This window comes from Mya arenaria, chromosome 2 (assembly GCF_026914265.1).
Source record: "Mya arenaria isolate MELC-2E11 chromosome 2, ASM2691426v1".
Classification (NCBI taxonomy): Eukaryota; Metazoa; Mollusca; class Bivalvia; order Myida; family Myidae; genus Mya; species Mya arenaria.
In genome coordinates this window covers 71,292,436-71,316,263 of record NC_069123.1, presented here as the reverse complement: position 1 = coordinate 71,316,263, position 23,828 = coordinate 71,292,436, and the positions used below count along the sequence as shown (strand labels likewise).

General features: G+C 36.9%; 2 protein-coding genes across 5 annotated transcripts in view; both read left to right on the top strand.

Moving 5' to 3' along the window:
• LOC128205640 (inositol polyphosphate multikinase-like) overlaps positions 1-14,461 on the top strand; it is a 43,558-nt gene extending 29,097 nt beyond the window's left edge. For all 3 annotated transcript variants that reach the window (XM_052907464.1, XM_052907449.1, XM_052907456.1), the window contains exon 6: positions 7,901-14,461. In XM_052907464.1, coding sequence (XP_052763424.1) covers positions 7,901-8,421 — 521 coding nt within the window. In that variant the 3' untranslated portion in view covers positions 8,422-14,461. The remainder of the gene's footprint in view (positions 1-7,900) is intronic.
• A 4,722-nt stretch (positions 14,462-19,183) lies between these two features.
• LOC128220679 (broad substrate specificity ATP-binding cassette transporter ABCG2-like) overlaps positions 19,184-23,828 on the top strand; it is a 28,184-nt gene continuing 23,539 nt past the window's right edge. For both annotated transcript variants that reach the window (XM_052929190.1, XM_052929181.1), the window contains exon 1: positions 19,184-19,334. Coding sequence is in view for 1 of the 2 variants with exons in the window: in XM_052929181.1 (XP_052785141.1) it covers positions 19,323-19,334 (12 nt within the window). In the remaining variant the exon portion in view is untranslated. The remainder of the gene's footprint in view (positions 19,335-23,828) is intronic.

Below are 23,828 nucleotides of genomic sequence, written 5' to 3'. Positions count from 1 at the left end.
ATCTTACATTACAAACACCATACAGGAGACACAATGCTACAAGACATCAGACATTACAAACACAATACAGAGACACAATGCTACAAGACATCTTACATTACAAACACAATACAAGAGACACAATGCTACACGACATTATACATTACAAACACCATGCAAGAGACACACAATGCTACAAGACATCTTACATTACAAACACCATGCAAGAGACACACAATGCTACAAGACATCTTACATTATAAACACCATACAAGAGACACAATGCTACAATACATCTAACCTAACAAACACCATACAAGAGACACAATGCTACAAGATATCAGACATAGCAAACACCATACAAGAGACACACAATGCTACAAGACATCAGACATTACAAACAACATACAAGAGCCACAAGACATCTAACATTACAAACACCATACAAGAGACACACAATGCTACAAGACATCTTACATTACAAACACCATACAAGAGATACACAATGCTACAAGACATCAGACATAACAAGCACCACACAAGATACACCCAATGCTGCACAAACACCACACAAGAGACACACAATGCTGCAAGACATCGGACATAACAAACACCATACAAGAGACACACAATGCTACAAGACATCAGACATTACAAACACCATACAAGAGACACAATGCCACAAAACATCAAACATTACAAACACCATACAGGAGACAAAATGCTACAAGACATCTTACATTACAAACACCATACAAGAGACACACAATGCTACAAGACATCTTACATTACAAATACCATACAAGAGATACACAATGCTACAAGACATCAGACATAACAAGCACCACACAAGATACACCCAATGCTGCACAAACACCACACAAGAGACACACAATGCTGCAAGACATCAGACATTACAAACACCATACAAGAGACACAATGCCACAAGACATCTAACATTACAAACACCATACAAGAGACACAATGCTACAAGACATCTTACATTTCAAACACCATACAAGAGACACACAATGCTACAAGACATCAGACATAACAAGCACCACACAAGATACACCCAATGCTGCTCAAACACCACACAAGAGACACACAATGCTGCAAGACATCAGACATTACAAACACCATACAGGAGACACAATGCCACAAGACATCAGACATTACAAACACTATACAAGAGACACAATGCTACAAGACATCAGACATTACAAACACCATACAGGAGACACAATGCTTCAAGACTTAAGTTATTACAAACACCATACAGGAGACACAATGCTACAAGACATCTAACATAACAATCACCATACAAGAGACACACAATGCTACAAGACATCAGAAATTACAAACAACATACAAGAGACAGAAAGCTACAAGACATCAGACATAACAAACACCATATAGGAGACACAATGCTACAAGACATCAGACATTACAAACACCATACAAGAGACACAATGCTACAAGACATCAGACATTTCAAACACCATGCAATAGTTACAGTGCTACACGACATATTACATTACAAACACTATACAAGAGACACTCAATGCTACAAGACATCAGACATCACAAACACCATACAAGAGACACAATGCTACAAGACATCATGCATTACAAACACCATACAGGAGACACAATGCTACAAGACATCAGACATTACAAACACCATACAATAGACACACAATGGTACAAGACATCAGACATTACAAACACCATACAAGAGACACAATGCTACAAGACATCAGACATAACAAGCACCACACAAGGTACTCACAATGCTACACAAACACCACACAAGAGACACACAATGCTGCAAGACATTAGACATAACAAACACCATACAGGAGACACACAATGCTACAAGACATCAGACATTACAAACACCATACAAGAGACATAATGTTTCAATACATCAGACATTACAAACACCATACAGGAGACACAATGCTTCAAGACTTCAGACATTACAAACACCATACAAAAGACACAATGCAACAAGACATCTAACATAACAAACACCATACAAAAGACACAATGCAACAAGACATCTAACATAACAATCACCATTCAAGAGACACAATGCTACAAGACATCAGACATTACAAACACCATACAGGAGACACAATGCTACAAGACATCAGACATAACAAACACCATACAAGAGACACACAATGCTACAATACATCAGACATTACAAACACCATACAAAAGACACAATGCAACAAGACATCTAACATAACAATCACCATTCAAGAGACACAATGCTACAAGACATCAGACATTACAAACACCGTACAGGAGACACAATGCTACAAGACATCAGACATTACAAACACCATACAGGAGACACAATGCTACAAGACATCAGACATTACAAACACCATACAAGAGACACAATGCTACAAGACATCAGACATAACAAACACCATACAAGAGACACACAATGCTACAAGACATCAGACATTACAAACACCATACAAGTGACACAATTCTACAAGACATCAAATGTGACACAAATATAAAAAAAATTGTCATTGTTAAAATGTATACTAATAATGTTGGTGTTGACACCTTGGCAGTGACAACTTCTAAGATAACGTACTGGAAGTTTACACAGATTTATATTAGGGATGCAAACGAATGACAAAATTGATATTCGAATATTCGGTAATTCTTTCGATCGAATATTCGAATATTCGAATACCAAAATGATCCTTTGAGAATTGTAGTAAACTAATATTCACTAACGTAATAGCCAGGGCCCTGGTACCCTTCTTTGTCGTATTCGGTAACCGCGACGGACACCTATTATTCCACAAATTAGCCTCTGAATTTCCCCCTTTTCAGAATATATCCCAAGAAAAAGCGATATATTTTAAAGAAAAAAACGAATTATATAAATTCCTCTGCGTTTACTTTTGTAAACATTGCAAAATAAGATCGGGGAATTTCGTTTTTTCCCGGTTAAATGACAATATGCGCCAACGTGGTACTTGCAGCCTCGTTCTGATATTGATGTTTACGAAATATATTTATAGAAAACGACACCAACCATGCCCAAACGTCGATTTTGACTGATGTATTTTACATAAATACAGGACAAATATACAATGTACTTAAACGTTAAACCATACAATTACTTTTCAACGCAAGAGCGTTGTAACGAAACATGGAAAACAGTTTAAAGCACATAACTAGCATATGTCCTTCGAATCATCATGGCGATTTGCGCAATATCGCCAAGCTTGATTAGCAGTGAAGACAACACATTGGTATAAAGGCCGATCTTAAATGTTCGAAAAATAATTGGAATGTGTCTGATTTCACTTGTCTAACAGTCAGTAAATACAAAATTACGGGGACTGTTTATAGTTCCCGGCGATATATCCGATATGGCGCGTGTATAGTGTCATAAGTTCACACCTCTGGCATAACGGGTCCATCGTTGTAAAAACAAGACAGACGAAGATGACAGTTGTAGGCAAAATGTTTATTAATTTAATTCATCAAAAACATCGAATATTCGAATACCTATTTTGACATTCGAATACCAAACGTTCGATCGAATATTCGAATATTCGAATATTCGTTTGCATCCCTAATTTATATGCACTCAACCTCAACTTCTGCCCCAACATAATTATATCAATACATGAAACTTGTACTTAAAGGGTTTGTTGAGAAAAAATAAATTAATTTATAGGAATTTGCAGCATTAAAGTAAACACTGACTTCACTGAAAGTTGTTTGTTTTTGCATGGAAGGCCATAATAATTACATAAATGAAGTGCATGTAGTTTCAAGACGAAGGCAATAAATCTCTGCTATTCAAACATTGTAAATCTTTAACATAATCAGTTTAACACGACCTTTTTGTTCCTGATCTTTATTCATAAATTTGTGCTGATTGCCTTAACATTGTGTAACTATTAACGTAATGTTTGATCAGCTTTTATTATCCAATGAAGGGCTTCATAAATCTGCTGACTATTGATTTCTGTATTGAAGAAAATCTGTGAAAGTTTCAGTTCCCTTTGTATATTTGCATATCAAGTGAAAAACTGAATGCGGAAAACAATTCCATTGCACTTTTATATTATTAGTTGTCATAAAATATTAATATGGCAAATATAGCTTTTCCATTGTTTTTCTGTTGTCACCTATGGATTTCAAGGGTGGAGCTATAGTATACACATGTGTTACCAGCTAGGTCAACATGGTACGCTGACTGGTTAAATCAATATTTATATAGGATATAGTGTTGACACACCGCTTGTACAGATCAAGTATTTTAAGGGTGGAACTAATGTATAATAAGATATTGATCTTCTTTCTGAGCAATTTTTTTTGCTTTAAAGTCTGAATTTAACATTTTTTTACTTTTACTTGCTTGTATGTTTTTTTAAAGAACAAAAATCCATGTATTGTTGTAGTCTTGGTGTCATTGTTGCTGGCTGTGTTGTCATCGTGCAAAATTTTAACCTTTTAAAAAACATCAAATATAATGCAAATGAAACTTGGTACACATGTTGTCATGGGACAATACACACATGCACAGTAAGGCCTATAACTCTGCACATGTTGTTATGGGACAATACACTCATGCACAGTAAGGCCCATAACTCTGCACATGTTGTCATGGGACAATACACACATGCACAGTAAGGCCCATAACTCTGCACATGTTGTCATGGAACAATACACACATGCACAGTAAGGCCCATAACTCTGCACATGTTGTCATGGGACAATACACTCATGCACAGTAAGGCCCATAACTCTGCACATGTTGTCATGGAACAATACACTCATGCATAGTAAGGCCCATAACTCTGCACATGTTGTTATGGGACAATACACTCATGCACAGTAAGGCCCATAACTCTGCACATGTTGTCATGGGACAATACACTCATGCACAGTAAGGCCCATAACTCTGCACATGTTGTCATGGGACAATACACTCATGCACAGTAAGGTCCATAACTCTGCACATGTTGTCATGGAACAATACACACATGCACAGTAAGGCCCATAACTCTGCACATGTTGTTATGGGACAATACACTCATGCACAGTAAGGCCCATTACTCTGCACATGTTGTCATGGGACAATACACACATGCACAGTAAGGCCCATAACTCTGCACATGTTGTCATGGAACAATACACACATGCACAGTAAGGCCCATAACTCTGCACATGTTGTCATGGGACAATACACATGCACTGTAAGGCCTATAACTCTGCACATGTTGTCATGGACATTACACACATGCACAGTAAGGCCCATAACTCTGCACATGTTGTTATGGGACAATACACTCATGCACAGTAAGGCCCATTACTCTGCACATGTTGTCATGGGACAATACACACATGCACAGTAAGGCCCATAACTCTGCACATGTTGTTATGGGACAATACACTCATGCACAGTAAGGCCCATTACTCTGCACATGTTGTTATGGGACAATACACTCATGCACAGTAAGGCCCATTACTCTGCACATGTTGTTATGGGACAATACACTCATGCACAGTAAGGCCCATTACTCTGCACATGTTGTTATGGGACAATACACTCATGCACAGTAAGGCCCATTACTCTGCACATGTTGTCATGGGACAATACACACATGCACAGTAAGGCCCATAACTCTGCACATGTTGTCATGGAACAATACACACATGCACAGTAAGGCCCATAACTCTGCACATGTTGTCATGGGACAATACACTCATGCACAGTAAGGCCTATAACTCTGCACATGTTGTCATGGGACAATACACACATGCACAGTAAGGCCCATAACTCTGCACATGTTGTCATGGGACAATACACTCATGCACAGTAAGGCCTATAACTCTGCACATGTTGTCATGGGACAATGCACACATGCACAGTAAGGCCCATAACTCTGCACATGTTGTCATGGGACAATGCACACATGCACAGTAAGGCCCATAACTCTGCACATGTTGTTATGGAACAATACACACATGCACAGTAAGGCCCATAACTCTGCACATGTTGTCATGGGACAATACACTCATGCACAGTAAGGCCCATAACTCTGCACATGTTGTCATGGAACAATACACACATGCACAGTAAGGCCCATAACTCTGCACATGTTGTCATGGAACAATACACACATGCACAGTAAGGCCTATAACTCTGCACATGTTGTCATGGGACAATACACTCATGCACAGTAAGGCCCATAACTCTGCACATGTTGTCATGGAACAATACACTCATGCACAGTAAGGCCCATAACTCTGCACATGTTGTCATGGAACAATACACACATGCACAGTAAGGCCTATAACTCTGCACATGTTGTCATGGGACAATACACACATGCACAGTAAGGCCCATAACTCTGCACATGTTGTCATGGGACAATACACACATGCACAGTAAGGCCCATAACTCTGCACATGTTGTCATGGAACAATACACACATGCACAGTAAGGCCCATAACTCTGCACATGTTGTTATGGAACAATACACACATGCACAGTAAGGCCCATAACTCTGCACATGTTGTCATGGGACAATACACTCATGCACAGTAAGGCCCATAACTCTGCACATGTTGTCATGGGACAATACACACATGCACAGTAAGGCCCATAACTCTGCACATGTTGTCATGGGACAATACACTCATGCACAGTAAGGCCCATAACTCTGCACATGTTGTCATGGGACAATACACATGCACAGTAAGGCCCATAACTCTGCACATGCTGTCATGGAACAATATACACATGCACAGTAAGGCCCATAACTCTGCACATGATGTCTTTAAACAACACACACATGCACAGTAAGGCCCATAACTCTGCACATGTTGTTATGGAACAATACACACATGCACAGTAAGACCCATAACTCTGCACATGTTGTCATGGAACAATACACACATGCACAGTAAGGCCCATAACTCTGCACATGTTGTCATGGGACAATACACTCATGCACAGTAAGGCCCATAACTCTGCACATGTTGTCATGGAACAATACACACATGCACAGTAAGGCCCATAACTCTGCACATGTTGTCATGGAACAATACACACATGCACAGTAAGGCCCATAACTCTGCACATGTTGTCATGGGACAATACACACATGCACAGTAAGGCCCATAACTCTGCACATGTTGTCATGGAACAATACACACATGCACAGTAAGGCCCATAACTCTGCACATGTTGTCATGGGACAATACACACGTGCACAGTCAGGCCCATAACTCTGCACATGTTGTCATGGGACAATACACACATGCACAGTCAGGCCCATAACTCTACACTTGTTGTCATGGAACAATACACACATGCACAGTAAGGCCCATTACTCTGCACATGTTGTCATGGAACAATACACACATGCACAGTAAGGCCCCTAACTCTGCACATGTTGTCATGGGACAATACACACATGTACAGTAAGGCCCATAACTCTGCACATGTTGTCATGGGACAATACACACATGCACAGTAAGGCCCATAACTCTGACCTTTATTATTGTTTATTTTATTGCAATTTTTCTTCTTACAAAACAACAGACGAGTGTTTATTTTACGTTACATTAGAAATCTTATTTTGCCTGACCCAGAGTGGGTAAATTATGCTTTCTTAAATAATTGATCTATGTTGTGGAGCCTTTTGTATCAGCCTATTATTCTAAGAAATTCATAGAACCTGTTCAGTGTTTACCAACTATGATTGACATTGTTATGATCATCCCAAATCTGAATCCCTTAGGTAACTTTTTTGTATTAGAATGGTCTTTTATTTTGAAGATTCAGCCCAGATGAATGAACATTGCAATTGTTATACACAATATTTATCATGAAATTCATGCATTCAATTATATTTTGCAGGTCTGGGATATTACTTTAATATCAAGCATGGACTGAGAAAAGATGCCATACAATTGATACTAGATAAACTGTGCGAGATAGAAAAGTGGTTTTTGACACAAAGAAAGTTCTCATTCTATGCTAGTTCACTGTTGCTAGTTTATGAAGGTGATTTACAACAGAACGACTTTTATACTCCGTGTAACCAATGTCAGTCGCCAGACTGCAAATGTAGTACTTGTTCTCAGAATACGATATCCACGAGCTCATCAGATGTGATGTGTGATGTAAATTCATCGGATACTGGGATAGCGGACATGGACACAGCATCGTCTCTGACAGCCTCATCCAGCAGTATCTCGGTTGACATACAGACAACATCAGACTGTCCCTCTTTCAACACACAACCTGCAGTCATTGCAGACGTGAAGATGATCGACTTTACACACGTGTTCTCAGTGAAGGAACAGGACGATAACTACCTGTATGGACTGCAGAACCTCATTGCAAATATGAAACAGCTGCTGGCTATGGACTCTTAGTGCTGGCTACTCACCTTATTCTGTATGCACCAAGCATTGCTTCTATCACATTTGTGGCTTATTTTTAAAGCTTGGGTCACCTGCAACTGATACAAAACTCATTGTATAATTTAACTATGAGTGGATGCATGCAGGAAAACTACTGAAATGCAAATTCAGTTCTTTCAAATTATTACCTCTTGTCAAAAACATTTTTACAAAGATGTTTTTTCTTTAAAATCTGAGCTTCCATTCAACTCAAATTTCATACTGAAAAAAGAGACTTCTAGTTACACATAGTAATGTATTTCTCTATATATTTCTTGAAATCTTACTTGAAGCTATAATACCTTTATCTGCAATTACGAACTTACAATTAAATCAATATTTACAATAATAGGTTTTAACCATCACATAAGAAAGGTAATAGTGGTGTGTAGCCTATGCTTAAAATACAGATTTTGCAGAATACTTCAGGAAAATTCTCTTGATTTTTTTTTTAAGTCTTTTAATGGAAGCCCAGCCTGTTATCTGTTAATGTATGAAATTGATTTATAAAATGTTAGATGATATTCTATGTAGAACTCAAATGTTCATTCCAACATAGTGCTTATAATGTCTTGTTCATTGCATGTATGTAAATAGTCATAGTTGTCCATGTCAGCACATATTCTTAAATTATGATAATTATGTAATGTTTGTCATAGTTTCAAACTGCAGTCTGTGATATCACTTATCTACATATGTCTGACTTATCGGACTTACATCGGCATTGTTTTGTGTTCATAAGCTCATTTAGTGGTTCATTTGACCTGTAATAATCACTTGATTCTCATTCTCATTGTCAAATATATTTGGTCAAATTTTGCAGTAAGGGACTTTTTTCTCAAAAACAAAATGATGAAATTTTATACCCTTTTCTTGGCATTTTTAGGACAGCTAAGTTCTGGTATTGGAAATAGTGACCATTAGCGTTCCCTTAGCGATGCTTTACTTTGAAATCATTAACATTTGTTATGTGTCTGATTGTTATGTGACAGGAACTTCTGTAGCTGTCCGTAAAAGATATTTATTGAAATATTTATTTTTGTATTTAACAAATTACCATCAACGTCACTTTCCATAATGACTTTTGTGGAGACTGAAATGATCATAGAAATGAGGATGTGGTTGTTGAGACATTTCTGCTACACTGTCTGGAAGCATTGTCATTATTGGCAATGATTAGAGAGCAGTATTTTTTGCTATCCTTTGCGGTGACATATACGTATGTAATTATATGGGAAATAATTCTAAGAGACAAACGGAAGGTGAAATCACGAAATGAGGATATTAGGATTTATGTACCTCATTAGTATCAGGCTTTGTGCAGAAATAAATGATTGTAAGCTCAACTTAATAGGTTAAATGTATAGTTTTACATAAAGTCCTCATTAAATATGATCAATTTCTTTTCGATATGATAGAATACTCAGCATTATACTAAAAGCATTCCATTATTCTGCTCCATTTGGCTTGATTCATGTTCACTGCATTTCCATCATTTACTGTAAAACATATATGAGTTCAAATTAATTATATGTAGTTTTTAATGTCTGATGAGGATAATGTTGTAGGGATATAACCATGAATTATTGTCACCTGTGTTAACCATGGTAACCATAAAACATTCACATTGTAAATATTTTGTTCATGTATAAATTACGCCAATCAACAGTACAACTGATGTCAATAACAGTTGTGTATTACCACATGGTAGGTTTTATTCCGATGAAGAGTACTCTAAGTGGCCTTGGTTGAGCAAAACAGATTCCATGTTCTAGTAGCATTGTCTAGTTAACTGTTCTTCTCACAATATGACTTTGCATTCAAAAATGTATGTAAATTGATTCCAAAAATTTCAAATATGAGAGAGAAAAAAATGTCATATACGAGGTGAAAACATGCTGTCATTTTTGTTCATAGCCCATGAGTTTTGTTCACAAGAAGAGTGAGTGATTATGGTTTATGTGTCATACAAAATTGTGCTTTAATAAAGTATCTTATATAAATGTATACCCAATTTCTATGTTATGGAGCAGATTATGTATAATAGAATGTTACCATCATGTAATTGCATACTTTTCTACTTTAACCATCATATTATTGACAGAAAATGTGTAGCCAGCTTTCAATCTAAAGTCTGTGCATAGCTGTTGAATGCTATTGTTCGGATGTGTTAAAGGTTTAACAGAAGTTTGACTGCTACTGTTAACAGCAACATCATACTTTAGTTAATGATGCAATTTTAATAAGATTTGTGTTGATCAATATTTTCACAATCCCCATTCTTTTTATTAAAAGGTGACACGTTTGATTATATGATCAGATTTTGTATAAATTATATATTGAGGATATGTTTTTGGAATGTATTGAATGAGAACTGTTGGTCTATAACGCTTATAAGCTATATGGTACTTAGATAACAGTTTTCTTCAATAACTATGTTCATAACTTTTCTACAATTTGTTTTACCTTTTTTTTTATAGAAAACCTTTATATTCATGCCACACGCTTTTTAATATTCTTCTTCTTTATACATCATGCAGGGATATAGTTATTTATTAACTGTGGGATTTTTTCATATCCCATTGTAACATTCTAATATCGGTGGGATTTTTTTCATTTCACATTGTAACATTATACAATCTTTTGAGAAATGGTTCTTGTCATTTTTTTGTGATCAACTTTTAAAGCATAATTTTAACCTGTAGACTTCACATCAGGAACAAATGCAAATTTAGTAGATTGCCATTGATCACAAAACAGGTTACCACAATCATTATTGAATGACACAAAAATTACCAGGTTTCTGGTAGGAATTATTGAAGTATTGTAGAAGTTTTATCCCCTAGGAAAAACAATAATTTCTTCTTTTCCCAAATGATTTTCATCAATAATTCCTTCTTTTCCAAACAGATATGATTTTCATCATTGCTGTTGTCTTGTATTATACCATATATTATATGACTTCAATTAACATTTTTATGTTCAAAGATGAACTGCCTCTTTTATTTATTTATCCTGAAACATTTTACATGTGTAACAATCTGATGTCTGGTTTGAGTGGCTTAGGTAAACAGCCTGTTGTATAACTTACATGGGACACAAATGTTATAGAATATCATGATGCAAAGTTACGTCAGATAAAGTTGTCGAATGATAAATATTATGACTATGGGAGAATGTATGTTAAAGATTTCCATTAAGGGAGACTCGATGTTAAAAAAATTCAGTTAGGAGACTCTATGTTAATGATTTCCATAATGGGAGACTCTATGTTAAAGATTTCCATAATGGGAGACTCTATGTTAAAGATTTCCATAATGGGAGACTCTATGTTAAAGATTTCCATTAAGGGAGACTCTATGTTAAAGATTTCCATTATGGGAGACTCTATGTAAAAGATTTCCATTATGTGAGACTCTATGTTAAAGATTTTCTAAATTAGTGACATTATATAAAAGATTTCCATTATGGGAGACTGTATGTTAAAGATTTTCATTATGGGAGACTGTATGTTAAAGATTTCCATTATGGGAGACTGTATGTTAAAGATTTCCATTATGGGAGACTTTATGTTAAAGATTAACATTAATGGAGACTTGATGTTAAAGATTTCCATTATGGGAGACTGTATGTTAAAGATTTCCATTATGGGAGGCTTGCATGTTAAAGATTTGCATTATGGGAGGCTTGCATGTTAAAGATGTCCATTATGGGAGACTGTATGTTAAAGATTTCCATTATGGGAGGCTTGCATGTTAAAGATTTCCATTATGGGAGGCTTGCATGTTAAAGATTTCCATTATGGGAGGCTTGCATGTTATATAATCTGAAAAAGATGTCTTGCAACATGATAAAAAGCTGAAAAATTTGTGTGGAATTTCATGACTGAGTTTTTTTGCTACCAAATTCATAATGATTTATTGTAAACAGCATTATTTTCTATAATAATTCCTCTTAAGCGTATAGGGGTAAGACAAGACAAGACACAAAATGACCATCTTTAGCCAATTCAAGTACAAATTAATTTAACTTCAGGTAATAGCAACAATTATTTGACAGTTACAATAACAATGTTAAGAATGATGGGGTACCAAGCTTTGCATTCATGACATACATGTATGACTTCAACATCATGTCAGCGTCGACATACATGTATGACTTCAACATCATGTCAGCGTCGACATACATGTATGACTTCAACCTAATGTCAGCGTTGACATACATGTATGACTTCAACATCATGTCAGCGTCGACATACATGTATGACTTCAACATCATGTCAGCGTCGACATACATGTATGACTTCAACATCATGTCAACGTCGACATACATGTATGACTTCAACATCATGTCAGCGTCGACATACATGTATGACTTCAACATCATGTCAGCGTCGACATACATGTATGACTTCAACATCATGTCAACGTCGACATACATGTATGACTTCATCATCATGTCAGCGTCGACATACATGTATGACTTCAACATCATGTCAGCGTCAGTTAGTAATTTGTACGTTGAGACCTGTATCCTTACAAAAAGCGGTTATTTATCAAGAGTGAAAAGCAGACTCTGTCCTTGTAAATTTTCATACAAATTGCATGTAAATATTAGTGGTTTCTACTCTTAAGCACTTGAATTTCAGTACATCATCAATCTGAATGATATGACATGAAGAGCTAGCACCAGTGTTCTGCCTGTCAATGGTTGATCCTTGATCTGACTAACAGGAAGTTGTCTCCTTCAAGTTATTGAATGAAAGTCGATTTTGACCAATACTTTAGCCCGTTTTAAAAAAGTTTTCTCTTTATTTTATTTTTAAATTGAGCAAATGAGTTGTCTCATTAGGTTGTTTGGAATGCATTTCCACCGAACGAACATCGCATACATCATACATAGGTAATGCAAATGACTGATGGTGGTAGTGATTTCAGATTTGGTAGTTTGGTTTATCAGTTATATAATCAAAACTGTCAATTAAATGTAATCTCCAATGAACCATGGTAAACTCTTGAAGTTATTATATGGATTTTTTTTGTGACTTTTGAGGCCTGACCCTTACCAATATTAAGTATGTTTTTAATCTATGAACTGTATTTCACCCAAATATTAGGGTAGGTTAGAGTTTACAATTTCAAAAAACGTAAAACACTTGACTGATATATATTTAAGTTTCTAATTGATATTTAAAGGAATTGTTGCATGACTTTTTTGCGAGTGTATATTACCATGTTATAGATAGGCATAATGGGCATCTTGCATCTGTTACCGTAAATTGCCATCATGTGACATTATTGATGCAAGAGGTCACCAATATTCATGGCTACCATGCTATAGGTCACAAATATTCATGGCTGCCATGCTATAGGTCACAAATATTCATGGCTGCCATGCTATAGGTCACCAATATTTATGGCTGCCATGCTATAGGTCACCAATATTCATGGCTGCCATGCTATAGGTCACCAATATTCATGGCTGCCATGCTATATAGGTCACCAATATTCATGGCTGCCATGCTATAGGTCAACAGTATGCATGGCTCCCGTGTTATAGGTCGAAATGGTGTCAGATGTTTGCCTATGAATTATTTCATGAATCTATGTTATATTATTTCACAAGAGATATATTGATAAAGGGGACCAAATCATGATACCTTAACCTATGACCTTATATGTGTCTAGGAGTAAAAATTGCATTGAGATGTAAACAAGATCATAAGGCCACTGTTACAATGTTTTATATACTAATTAATTTGTCAAATTGCTTGATTTTTTGCTGTTTGAATGTTTTTAAAACCGTATTATATAAATGTGTGCTATATATACGTATATGTAAAAAATGTATAACATGAAAAACTTTTGTATACTTGTATATCATAAAAAAACTTATGTATTATTTATTTTTTATACTGTTCTATGTGCCTTATTAAAATGCTTGTTAATTCTCTTTCCTATGGGCCTTTAATTTTTGTAACAGTCTCAAATTTATCTGTAATAAAATGTGATTGATTCAATCCAGTCTCCAGTCTTCCCTTTGAATAGATTGGAAAAAATATATAAAAAATACTTAAATTATAAACATGCAAATAGTTTTATACAGTCGAAACCCGTTAGCTGACTATCGCTTGGCTTGTTATCCTCGTTGGCTCAAAATGGATGGAAAGGACCGATTTTGTTAGCTCCACTGGCAAAAGGCCAGAAGAGCTTATGCGATGGTAATGTGTACGTGGTATGTGCGTCTGTACATGTGTCAGGGTGTCTGTAAACAATTGCTTGTGAACACGATACAGTCTTTAGTTTTGATTGTATCTCAATGAAACTTGTGCAGTATTTAGATATCCATCAGAGCTTGGTTCCTTTCGAAAACCAGCCAGATCCGCCATGCATGACTAGATTATTGGTCTTGAGAAAGGATAAAAAAGGCTATTTTTAGCCAAGTCTACATGTATAGCCAAGTCTAGGATTAAAGAGGGACAACTTATTTTTTGGTTGTGCAGTTGATTTTATGTTGTACTCCCCCTTGCCCTTGTTGAACGTGATCAAAATTACTGTTTAAAGGGGTTGGTTGACTTTTAGCTCTATTAGCCAAAGACCAGAAGTGTGTTGTTCGTGCATCCATCTAAACACAATTGCTTGTGAATGTTTGTTCAAATTATGCCCTTGGGGTCATAACGGGCCACACCCTTGGGTTCACAGGTTTGGTATATTTAAATTGGGAAATGTTTGAAAATATTTTTGTCTGAACCGCTAGGCAGATCCTTGCTATTTTAAATAAGACATAATTTAGTGGTCTGCTATCATGGTTGTTTATAACAAAAAATGTAGTTAGATTTTGGATAAGATAAAGCTATTTTCGCGAAAATAAGAAATTGATAAAAATGTAAGTTTTGGCGAAAATGACATTTTGACAAAAATGTAGTTAGTTTTTGGATAAAATAAAGTTATTTTCCCGAAAATTCGATTTTGAAAAAAATCTGAAAATAGGGGTAGTTTTTGCGAAAATAACATTTATGACAAAAATGAACTTAGTTTTTGGATAAAATAAAAAAAAGCAAACAAACCTGTACCAAACTAAAAAAAAAAATCCCTACCTATCCTACCTATTCTTGGGGGCCATGTTACCCGAACCACACAATTTATTTTTTTAGGCCTCATCAGAAATGGTTTAACATTGCTCAGCTTTAAAGAAGACTTTCAAGAGTAACAAGGGAGCCTTCATCTCCAACAAGTATAAACATTTATATTCTGATTCTATAATCTTTATTTGAGATACTTCAAAGTTAAAACCCCCGAAAAGTTATTAAAGACCAAAAATAAACCAGAAACTGCCAATGATCTGTTTGATAGTCTTGAACAGCAAATTATACAATCTTTTGAAATTAATGCAAAATGTTGCTCGTCTGGTGTTGATCTTCTGAGGTAATGTCATTGCTTGAGGTTCTCATTGATTGAGGTAACGTCATTGCTTGAGGAACGCGTTGCTTGAGGTAACGTCATTGCTTGAGGTAGTGTCATGACCCTGAGGTCCTATATTGACAATATTGTTATCAAGGTTATTGATCGTGGATGGATGGAACAAAGATACCGTATAACTACTAATGGCAACACGCGTACGTGTATGTGTGATTAAGGCTATAACATGTGTGTTTCTTATTGACCCTGTTTGACAAGAATAGTGGCCCTTGGACTTGGGCCATTTTATATTATCAACAAAAACAAATAGATTATGTGGCTGTATTTAATAACCAACTTAGATCTTACTTAGGTTTGAAGGGACTATATAGACAGCAGATGATCCCAAAATCGACAAATACAGAATTATCGATACGAATTAGTATGCGGCAGATAATACCTCAGTGTACATGCTTTAAATAATGTTTTGTCGCTGTCTCACATAATGGTTTTCCAGTTTATAGTGTGTCTATTTAGCATGTGAAAGTCACATGATTGGTACAGATACAATCATGTACTGACGCTCTTTTAAAATTTACTGGAATTTACGTGGTGGACGAACCCTGTAAATTTCAAATTGGAATATACGCAGAAACTGAAATGAAATTACGTAGATTGGGATGATATTTTTCGAAGTTGAATTAAAAGTGAACGATGTGTGTACATAGAAAAGACAATAATCAAGCCCGCCATGGTCTTAATGATAAACGCATGCACGTGAATACATTTGGTGAAAAGTAAATGGTGCATTTTAAGCGTGTTTTATTAGTTTAATCTCTAATATTGACATATGGGGGCGGGGCGTGGGTGTGTCGCAAGACAGTCATGCGATAGTCATGGGGCCACTGGCGGGCGTTGTCGGGGACTGTTCTTCACGTGATGAGATCTTTTTCACTCGTGGGATGCGACAGTCTCAACGACTATATAACAAGGCCGGTCTGGTCTCAAGAATTTTACCCGCCCCGATAACTCAGTGGTAGAGCGTTTGTCTCAGGTGCGGAAGTTTGGAGAGTCAAACCCCGGCCGCGTGAAACCGAAACACGTTAAAATATGGAATCAATTGCCTTGCGCTCGGCATTTAAAGTAATAATCGTATTTAAAATCAAAACCTGCACATGTATTACAAACATAAATTTTGAGTGATAAACCTTTAATTACCTTCTAAATATATTATGCATTAACGGAAAATATTAATTACTGATAACAAGATTGTAACCGTTTTTAATAGCTAAAAACGCACAAATATTAAATGATTTACCGTGATCGACTATCTCCGTCATAAGGAAAAAATACCGAGTTTTCTGCACATTTTTTCAGATTAATCACGGTATCCTTCATAAGAACCATTGTTTTCGATATCTATTCATCCTTTTCGGTAAATAAAAAGGTAAATAAAAAAGTGGTACATGTACATCTTATTTGGGAGTAAGAATGCATATTTTATGAAAGGGTAATACGAAATGGTGTACTAAGAACTGGTTCAACCCAGGAAAGTTCTTAAAAAAACAAGGGGTCTCTTCGCTAAGAGCTATGGTATCGCACCGATTCTCTTGTGTCTCACTCTGCTTCTTCAAGTCATCCGATGTCTGGATTCGACTGCGAATCGCTGTCACTTCTTTCTCATGTTACTTATCACATGAAACCACAAAAGTCGTCTAGCGTCACACCGGGGTCAAGCTATAATGCAGCCAATGGTAGCGAGCAGACGTTGATGAACTCAAATCAACAAAGATATCTCGAGAATTTACAATGAAAACATTGAAGTCCTGCCCGAATTTTTACCTTTGGAAAAGCCATCGTTTCTTAGCGACGATTAATACCCCTCAAAGAAAGGAAACATGTTGAAACCCACGCTGACGTGATACTTCCAATGTTGTACGCGCCTCTTACGAACTGTTATATTCATGAAACAAAATATTTAAACTGCACGTTCCATGACTATCTTGCAATAGTCATGAGACAGTCGTCAACAGTCATAAGATTGTTTGACAAAAGAAATCTTCTGGTATCCACAAGTTATTTATCGCCCGACAGCCGTAAGACAGACATGAGAGCAACAAGACAAAGAAACCACACAAAATCGACAAACAGAAAAGGTGCATGTCCATTTTGAGGCTCACAACGGCAAGTCGATGCCACAATGCGCGACGATCAACGCGCGATGAGTCACGATGTACCCAAATTTTCTGTTGTGTCGTGGCACAAATGCATCTTTGGCTAATTGTCTGTGTTTATGGGCATGATATAGTATGTTTCTACGCTTGCTGGTTATCTCTGTACATGTCCCCAAAATGAGAATTAATATTCAACATGTTAGACACCAACAATGAGCCAAATGCCTAGTATGGTTGACATAATATACGAAATGAGAAGTAACCTTATTTTAGCGGAATAATTATGTCGTTTAAAAAGAACGTCCGTAACTTATTTGAAGTGTGCTGTATGTATACATGTACAAGTTATGCATGCATGCACGCTACAAGTTATATTTATAATTTTATACTCGTGGCCCGCAAGGCAAACAGCGCTTCACTGCATGACGTTCACGATATTGCAAACACTGGCGTAGAACCACTCCGGGCATGAGCGTCAATGCCCACCGGTCTCCGGGAAGAGTGAGACATGTTCTATCACCGATTTGATTTGTCTCCACCATAAAATTGATAATAGCTGCATGTGACAAAGGTAGTAAGTCGTGCTTACTATAATTAACTCACGTCACCAGTCACGTATTGATTACCAGTATAAATGGAGTGTGGCATTTTATTCAGATGTCGACATTACGGCATTGATCTCACCCAAGGAGGTTATGCGATGTAGGCTGATCCCCACCCGCAAAACTTTCTCATGAGCTCTCAAAAAAGACATCGGTACTGGTTTCTACATGTTCAGGAAACATATTCGAACGTGATCATCTATAATCTATCAGGTAATGTAAACACCAAGCCAAAAGAAATAGCATAGAACATTTTGGATGAGGTTCTTATTTTTTTGCGTCCAAACCTCGTTGCCAATGTCAAAAGTTTGCCCCTCTCCCTACCTCACCACTGTTTGCCCCTCTCCCTACCTCAACACTGTTTGCCCCTCTCCCTACCTCACCACTGTGTACCCCTCTCCCTACCTCACCACTGTGTGCCCCTCTCCCTACCTCACCACTGTGTGCCCCTCTCCCTACCTCACCACTGTTTGCCCCTCTCCCTACCTCACCACTGTGTGCCCCTCTACCTACCTCACCATTGTGTGTATGGCTGCTACACGCCTGCCTAATCAAACTTACATCTCATAATCAGAACATGTGAAGACGCAGATGATATTGTACCTATCAATTAATATATAGATTATATTGAAATGAAAATGAAGCCAGTGGTGTGCTGAATCTCAGTTTGTGTGGAAGTTTACACTAACAAATACCGGGATATGTCAGAAAAGGTAAAGTACAAGCTTTGTGCAGTTATGTTATTGGGCCGTGCAAGAATGACCTGCTGGCTCAGAAATTAAAGTGGGCTTAATATAATTCAAATATATGAAACGGGGACACATTGTGATATGTGCGTCTAGCAGGGATCGAACCCACGACACGCACTGTATGAGTACGTATAGTTTTATAGTGTGTGTACACCATGAGTCATTTACGACTCATAAATAAGCTACCTCTCTGATTAACGTTCAAGTTTTTGCTGTATGGAACGTAAATATTTGAAAGGCGGTTACTCTTAATACCGAAAAGTGATCTCCCTTGCGGAATGTTTAGATTGATCTCATTGGTTTAAGTCTTATACAAGGGGTAAACTTTTTTTCTCTTTTAAAATAATTAGAATTATTGCACAAAGCATTAAAAAGAACTACTTTGTATACTTAACATTAAATATTACAAATCGTGACATGGATATATCTAGCCTATCTCCTGCAATTATTTACTACTGAATAAAATGTATCATAAATTAAAGGTTTTGATCAAATTTACCTTTTTACACCATATTTATTTATATATCACAAAAATGTATACAATTATACGTTTAATTTGCCAACTAAATGTATTATTATGTAGTTTTATCTATTGTCCAGTATTATTTGGTATTTTCCGGTATCACTGATTTGGTATTAACCGATATCACTGATTTGGTATTATCCGATATCACTGATTTGGTATTATCCGGTATAAAGCGTTACCCTTTGAATGGTATCTGATGACTGATTACCAATCTGTAAAATAAAAAGAGGCTTTAAGGATTTGGCCGGCGTAAGGATGTATTTTGACCCAAATAGAATCACGACCCCCAGTCATTATCGTTAAGAAAAAAGTAGCCCACGAGTCAAACTTATCGACTACCGGCTCATGTTATTATTATGACTCCTGTACGTGAAGTACAGTGATACCGGGGAGTCGTATCATTATCATCACCGTCATCATTATCGGTGGTGGTGGTGGTGGTGGCGATGGTGTTGTGGCGGTGGTGTTGACAGAAGCAATAGCAGTAGCCAATGTGGCAGTATAAACAGCAATAGCAATAGCTGCAGCATTACCAGCTATACTAATAAGACTAGACAGCACACGTATTAAACGACCAAACATGTTGACCGTAATAAATACATTTATTGAAACATCAATATCATTTAGTCGGATCTGTTCGGTGGAGATATATACCTATTTACAGTTACGATAGTGGGGGTCATAATATTATTTAGGGGGGAAGGGAGAAAAAGGAGTCGCTCAAGGACAACGACCGTGGTAGTGAGTTCATGTGGGTCAAAATATGTTCAATCACCGATCATGGTATGAAGACAATGGCAATTGAACACAAAACTGAGCAATTTTCTTGATTGAAACATTTGCAAAAACAAATCGCAATCTGTTACTTTAGTATACAAAAATGCATTTAAACTCCTCAGAATGTGTTCATAATGATGTGAACAAAATTGAAGTAAATTTAACATTCATAGATTCAGTTTCGCCAATATGATGTATTTTTTTCAAGTTTCGTTTGTATTTTTCATGGTGTATACGTATACGAATTCAATATTTTTTACAGTGACAAACAAAGCTTTTAATATGAATAATTTGTTATAAAATGCGAAAGGTTACATTTACATTCCAATTAAGACGGTTGTTTAAGCATACCATTTTCCTTAACATATGTCTAAAAAATAATGTTACTCATTAAAAGTTAATATAAAGTTTTACTAAATAGAAACTACAGAACCCCCTAGACATGATAACATGATTAAACACATGGTCAGATTCTCGGTCAATTAGGGGCTAATGTATAGCTGAAATTGACTGTCGTGTACAAATGAACAATGGAAAATTTGGCTGGTATTTCTTGGCATGAATATTGAACCCATTGGGCATTATCAAATGATGAGAGATCACTTTTTAACGTTGAAAACTGACCGCGACCGTTCATAAATAACCCTTTCACGCCTGAGAAGTTGGCCCTCGTTTAAAACTGACCACGACCGTTCATTAATAACCCTTCCTCGCTTGAAAATTTGGCCCTGTCTGAAAACTGACAAAAGCCGTTTATTAATAATCCTTTCTCGCCCGAAAAGTTGGCCCTCGTTGAAAACTGACAAAAGCCGTTCATTAATAACCCTTTCTCGCCCGAAAAGTTGGCCCTCGTTGAAAATTGACAAAAGCCGTTCATTAATAACCCTTTCTCGCCCGAAAAGTTGGCCCTCTCTGAAAACTGATAAAAGCCGTTCATTAATAACCCTTTCTGGCATGAAAAGTTGACCCTCGTTGGAAACTGACAAAAGCCGTTTATTAATAACCCTTTCTGGCCTGAAAAGTTGGCCCTCGTTAGAAACTGACCTTAATAAGCTGTTCATTAATAACCCTTGCTCGCCTGAAAAATTGGCCCTCTCTTAAAACTGACTTAATTAAGCTGTTCATTAATAACCCTTGCTCGCCTGAAAAGTTGGCCCTCGTTGAAAACTGACAACGACCGTTCATTAATAACCCTTCCTCGCATGAAACGTTGGCCCTCGTTGAAAAGTGACCACGACCCTTCATGAATTACCCTTTCTCACATGAAAAGTTGGCCCTCGTTGAAAACTGACCACGACCGTTCATGAATAACCCTTTCTCACATGAAAAGTTGGCCCTCGTTGGAAACTGACCACGACCGTTCATGAAAAACCCTTTCTCACATAAAAAGTTGGCCCTCGTTGGAAACTGACCACGACCGTTTATGAATAACCCTTTCTCACATGAAAAGTTGGCCCTCGTTGGAAACTGACAAAAGCCGTTCATTAATACCCCTTTCTCACATGAAAAGTTGCCCCCCGTTGGAAACTGACAAAAGCCGTTCATTAATACCCCTTTCTCACACGAAAAGTTGCCCCCCGCTGAAAACTGACAAAAGCCGTTCATTAATACCCATTTCTCACATGAAAAGTTGCCCCCCGTTGGAAACTGACAAAAGCCGTTCATTAATACCCCTTTCTCACATGAAAAGTTGCCCCCCGCTGAAAACTGACAAAAGCCGTTCATTAATAACCCTTTCTCGCCCGAAAAGTTGGCCCTCGTTGAAAACTGACAAAAGCCGTTCATTAATAACCCTTTCTCGCCCGAAAAGATGGCCCTCGTTGAAAATTGACAAAAGCTGTTCATTAATAACCCTTTCTCGCCCGAAAAGTTGGCCCTCTCTGAAAACTGATAAAAGCCGTTCATTAATAACATTTTCTCGCCTGAAAAGTTGGCCCTCCTTAAAAACTGACCACGACCGTTCATTTATAACCTTCCTCATCTGAAAAATTGACCCTCTCTGAAAACTGACCATGACCTTTCATTAATAACCCTTTCTCGACCGAATAGCTGGCCCTCGTTGAAAACTGACAACGACCGTTCATTAATAACCCTTCCTCGCATGAAACGTTGGCCTTCGTTGAAAACTGACTTCAGATTGCTCTCAATATCAAATTTGAGTCAATCCGTAGTCATATTCATTTTAAATGTTGGTTATTTATACCAAGCAGTCCGTTTAGTTACATCAATATTATATAATTTCATATACACCACTCGAAATGTAATCGGACCATACTGACCCATATCATACAGTCCAAGTTTCAATTATTTGTTTTAACTGGATTAATAACATTTAAGTATAACGTATGCCAAAAGATGAAAGTAGTACTTCTTTACTAAGCAAAGGTTCATAACGCTGCTAGCTGGTACCTTTTTAATATCCATTAGGGAATTGGGTGTTTGCCTTATAGTTGAATAGATATTAAAAATGCACGTTAAAACTTCACTCTTTGTTAAATTAATTAATCAGTACATGAGGCGTACTGTACACACATGAATAAGTGTCTAACAAAAAAAAGAAATGCTTTAAAACAGGCAATATGTTCGTACACAGTGTCAAAGAAACAAAACACCACATGTTTGATGCAAAAGAAAACGTAACGTGTTTGGCGCTATTGATAGGTGGCTCGATGTTTCCAGATGGCACTAAAGGGGATGTATGGTACAATCTACAAAATTAAGTGCCCGGATTCCGGTGGATGCACTCCGCACCTTTTCGGAATGTGTCCACCCGGAGATTTTAGGAACACACCCACCTTTCCTTGGTATTTGCCCTACATTGTCAGCTTATCAAGGGCGCTAGATTTTTTAAACTGTTTAGTTTCTTATTTATGAAGATCGTTACTTATTGCTGAAGACGACTCTTCGTGATTAAGTAAATTGCTATAACTGCGCATGCGCATATATATAACGCCTACTGTTTGCATGTATATATCGCGAAGGCGCAATTTCAGTGGCAATTAACGCCGATTTAAATGACTTTACAATAGTATTGCAGAGATTGACAGATTATTTTGACAAGCGCACGGCTTAATTTAATAACAAAAATGTAATGTAATTTGGAAGGGGCTAACACTAAGTCGGTTAGAATTTATTAAATAATTTATTCTTGAATA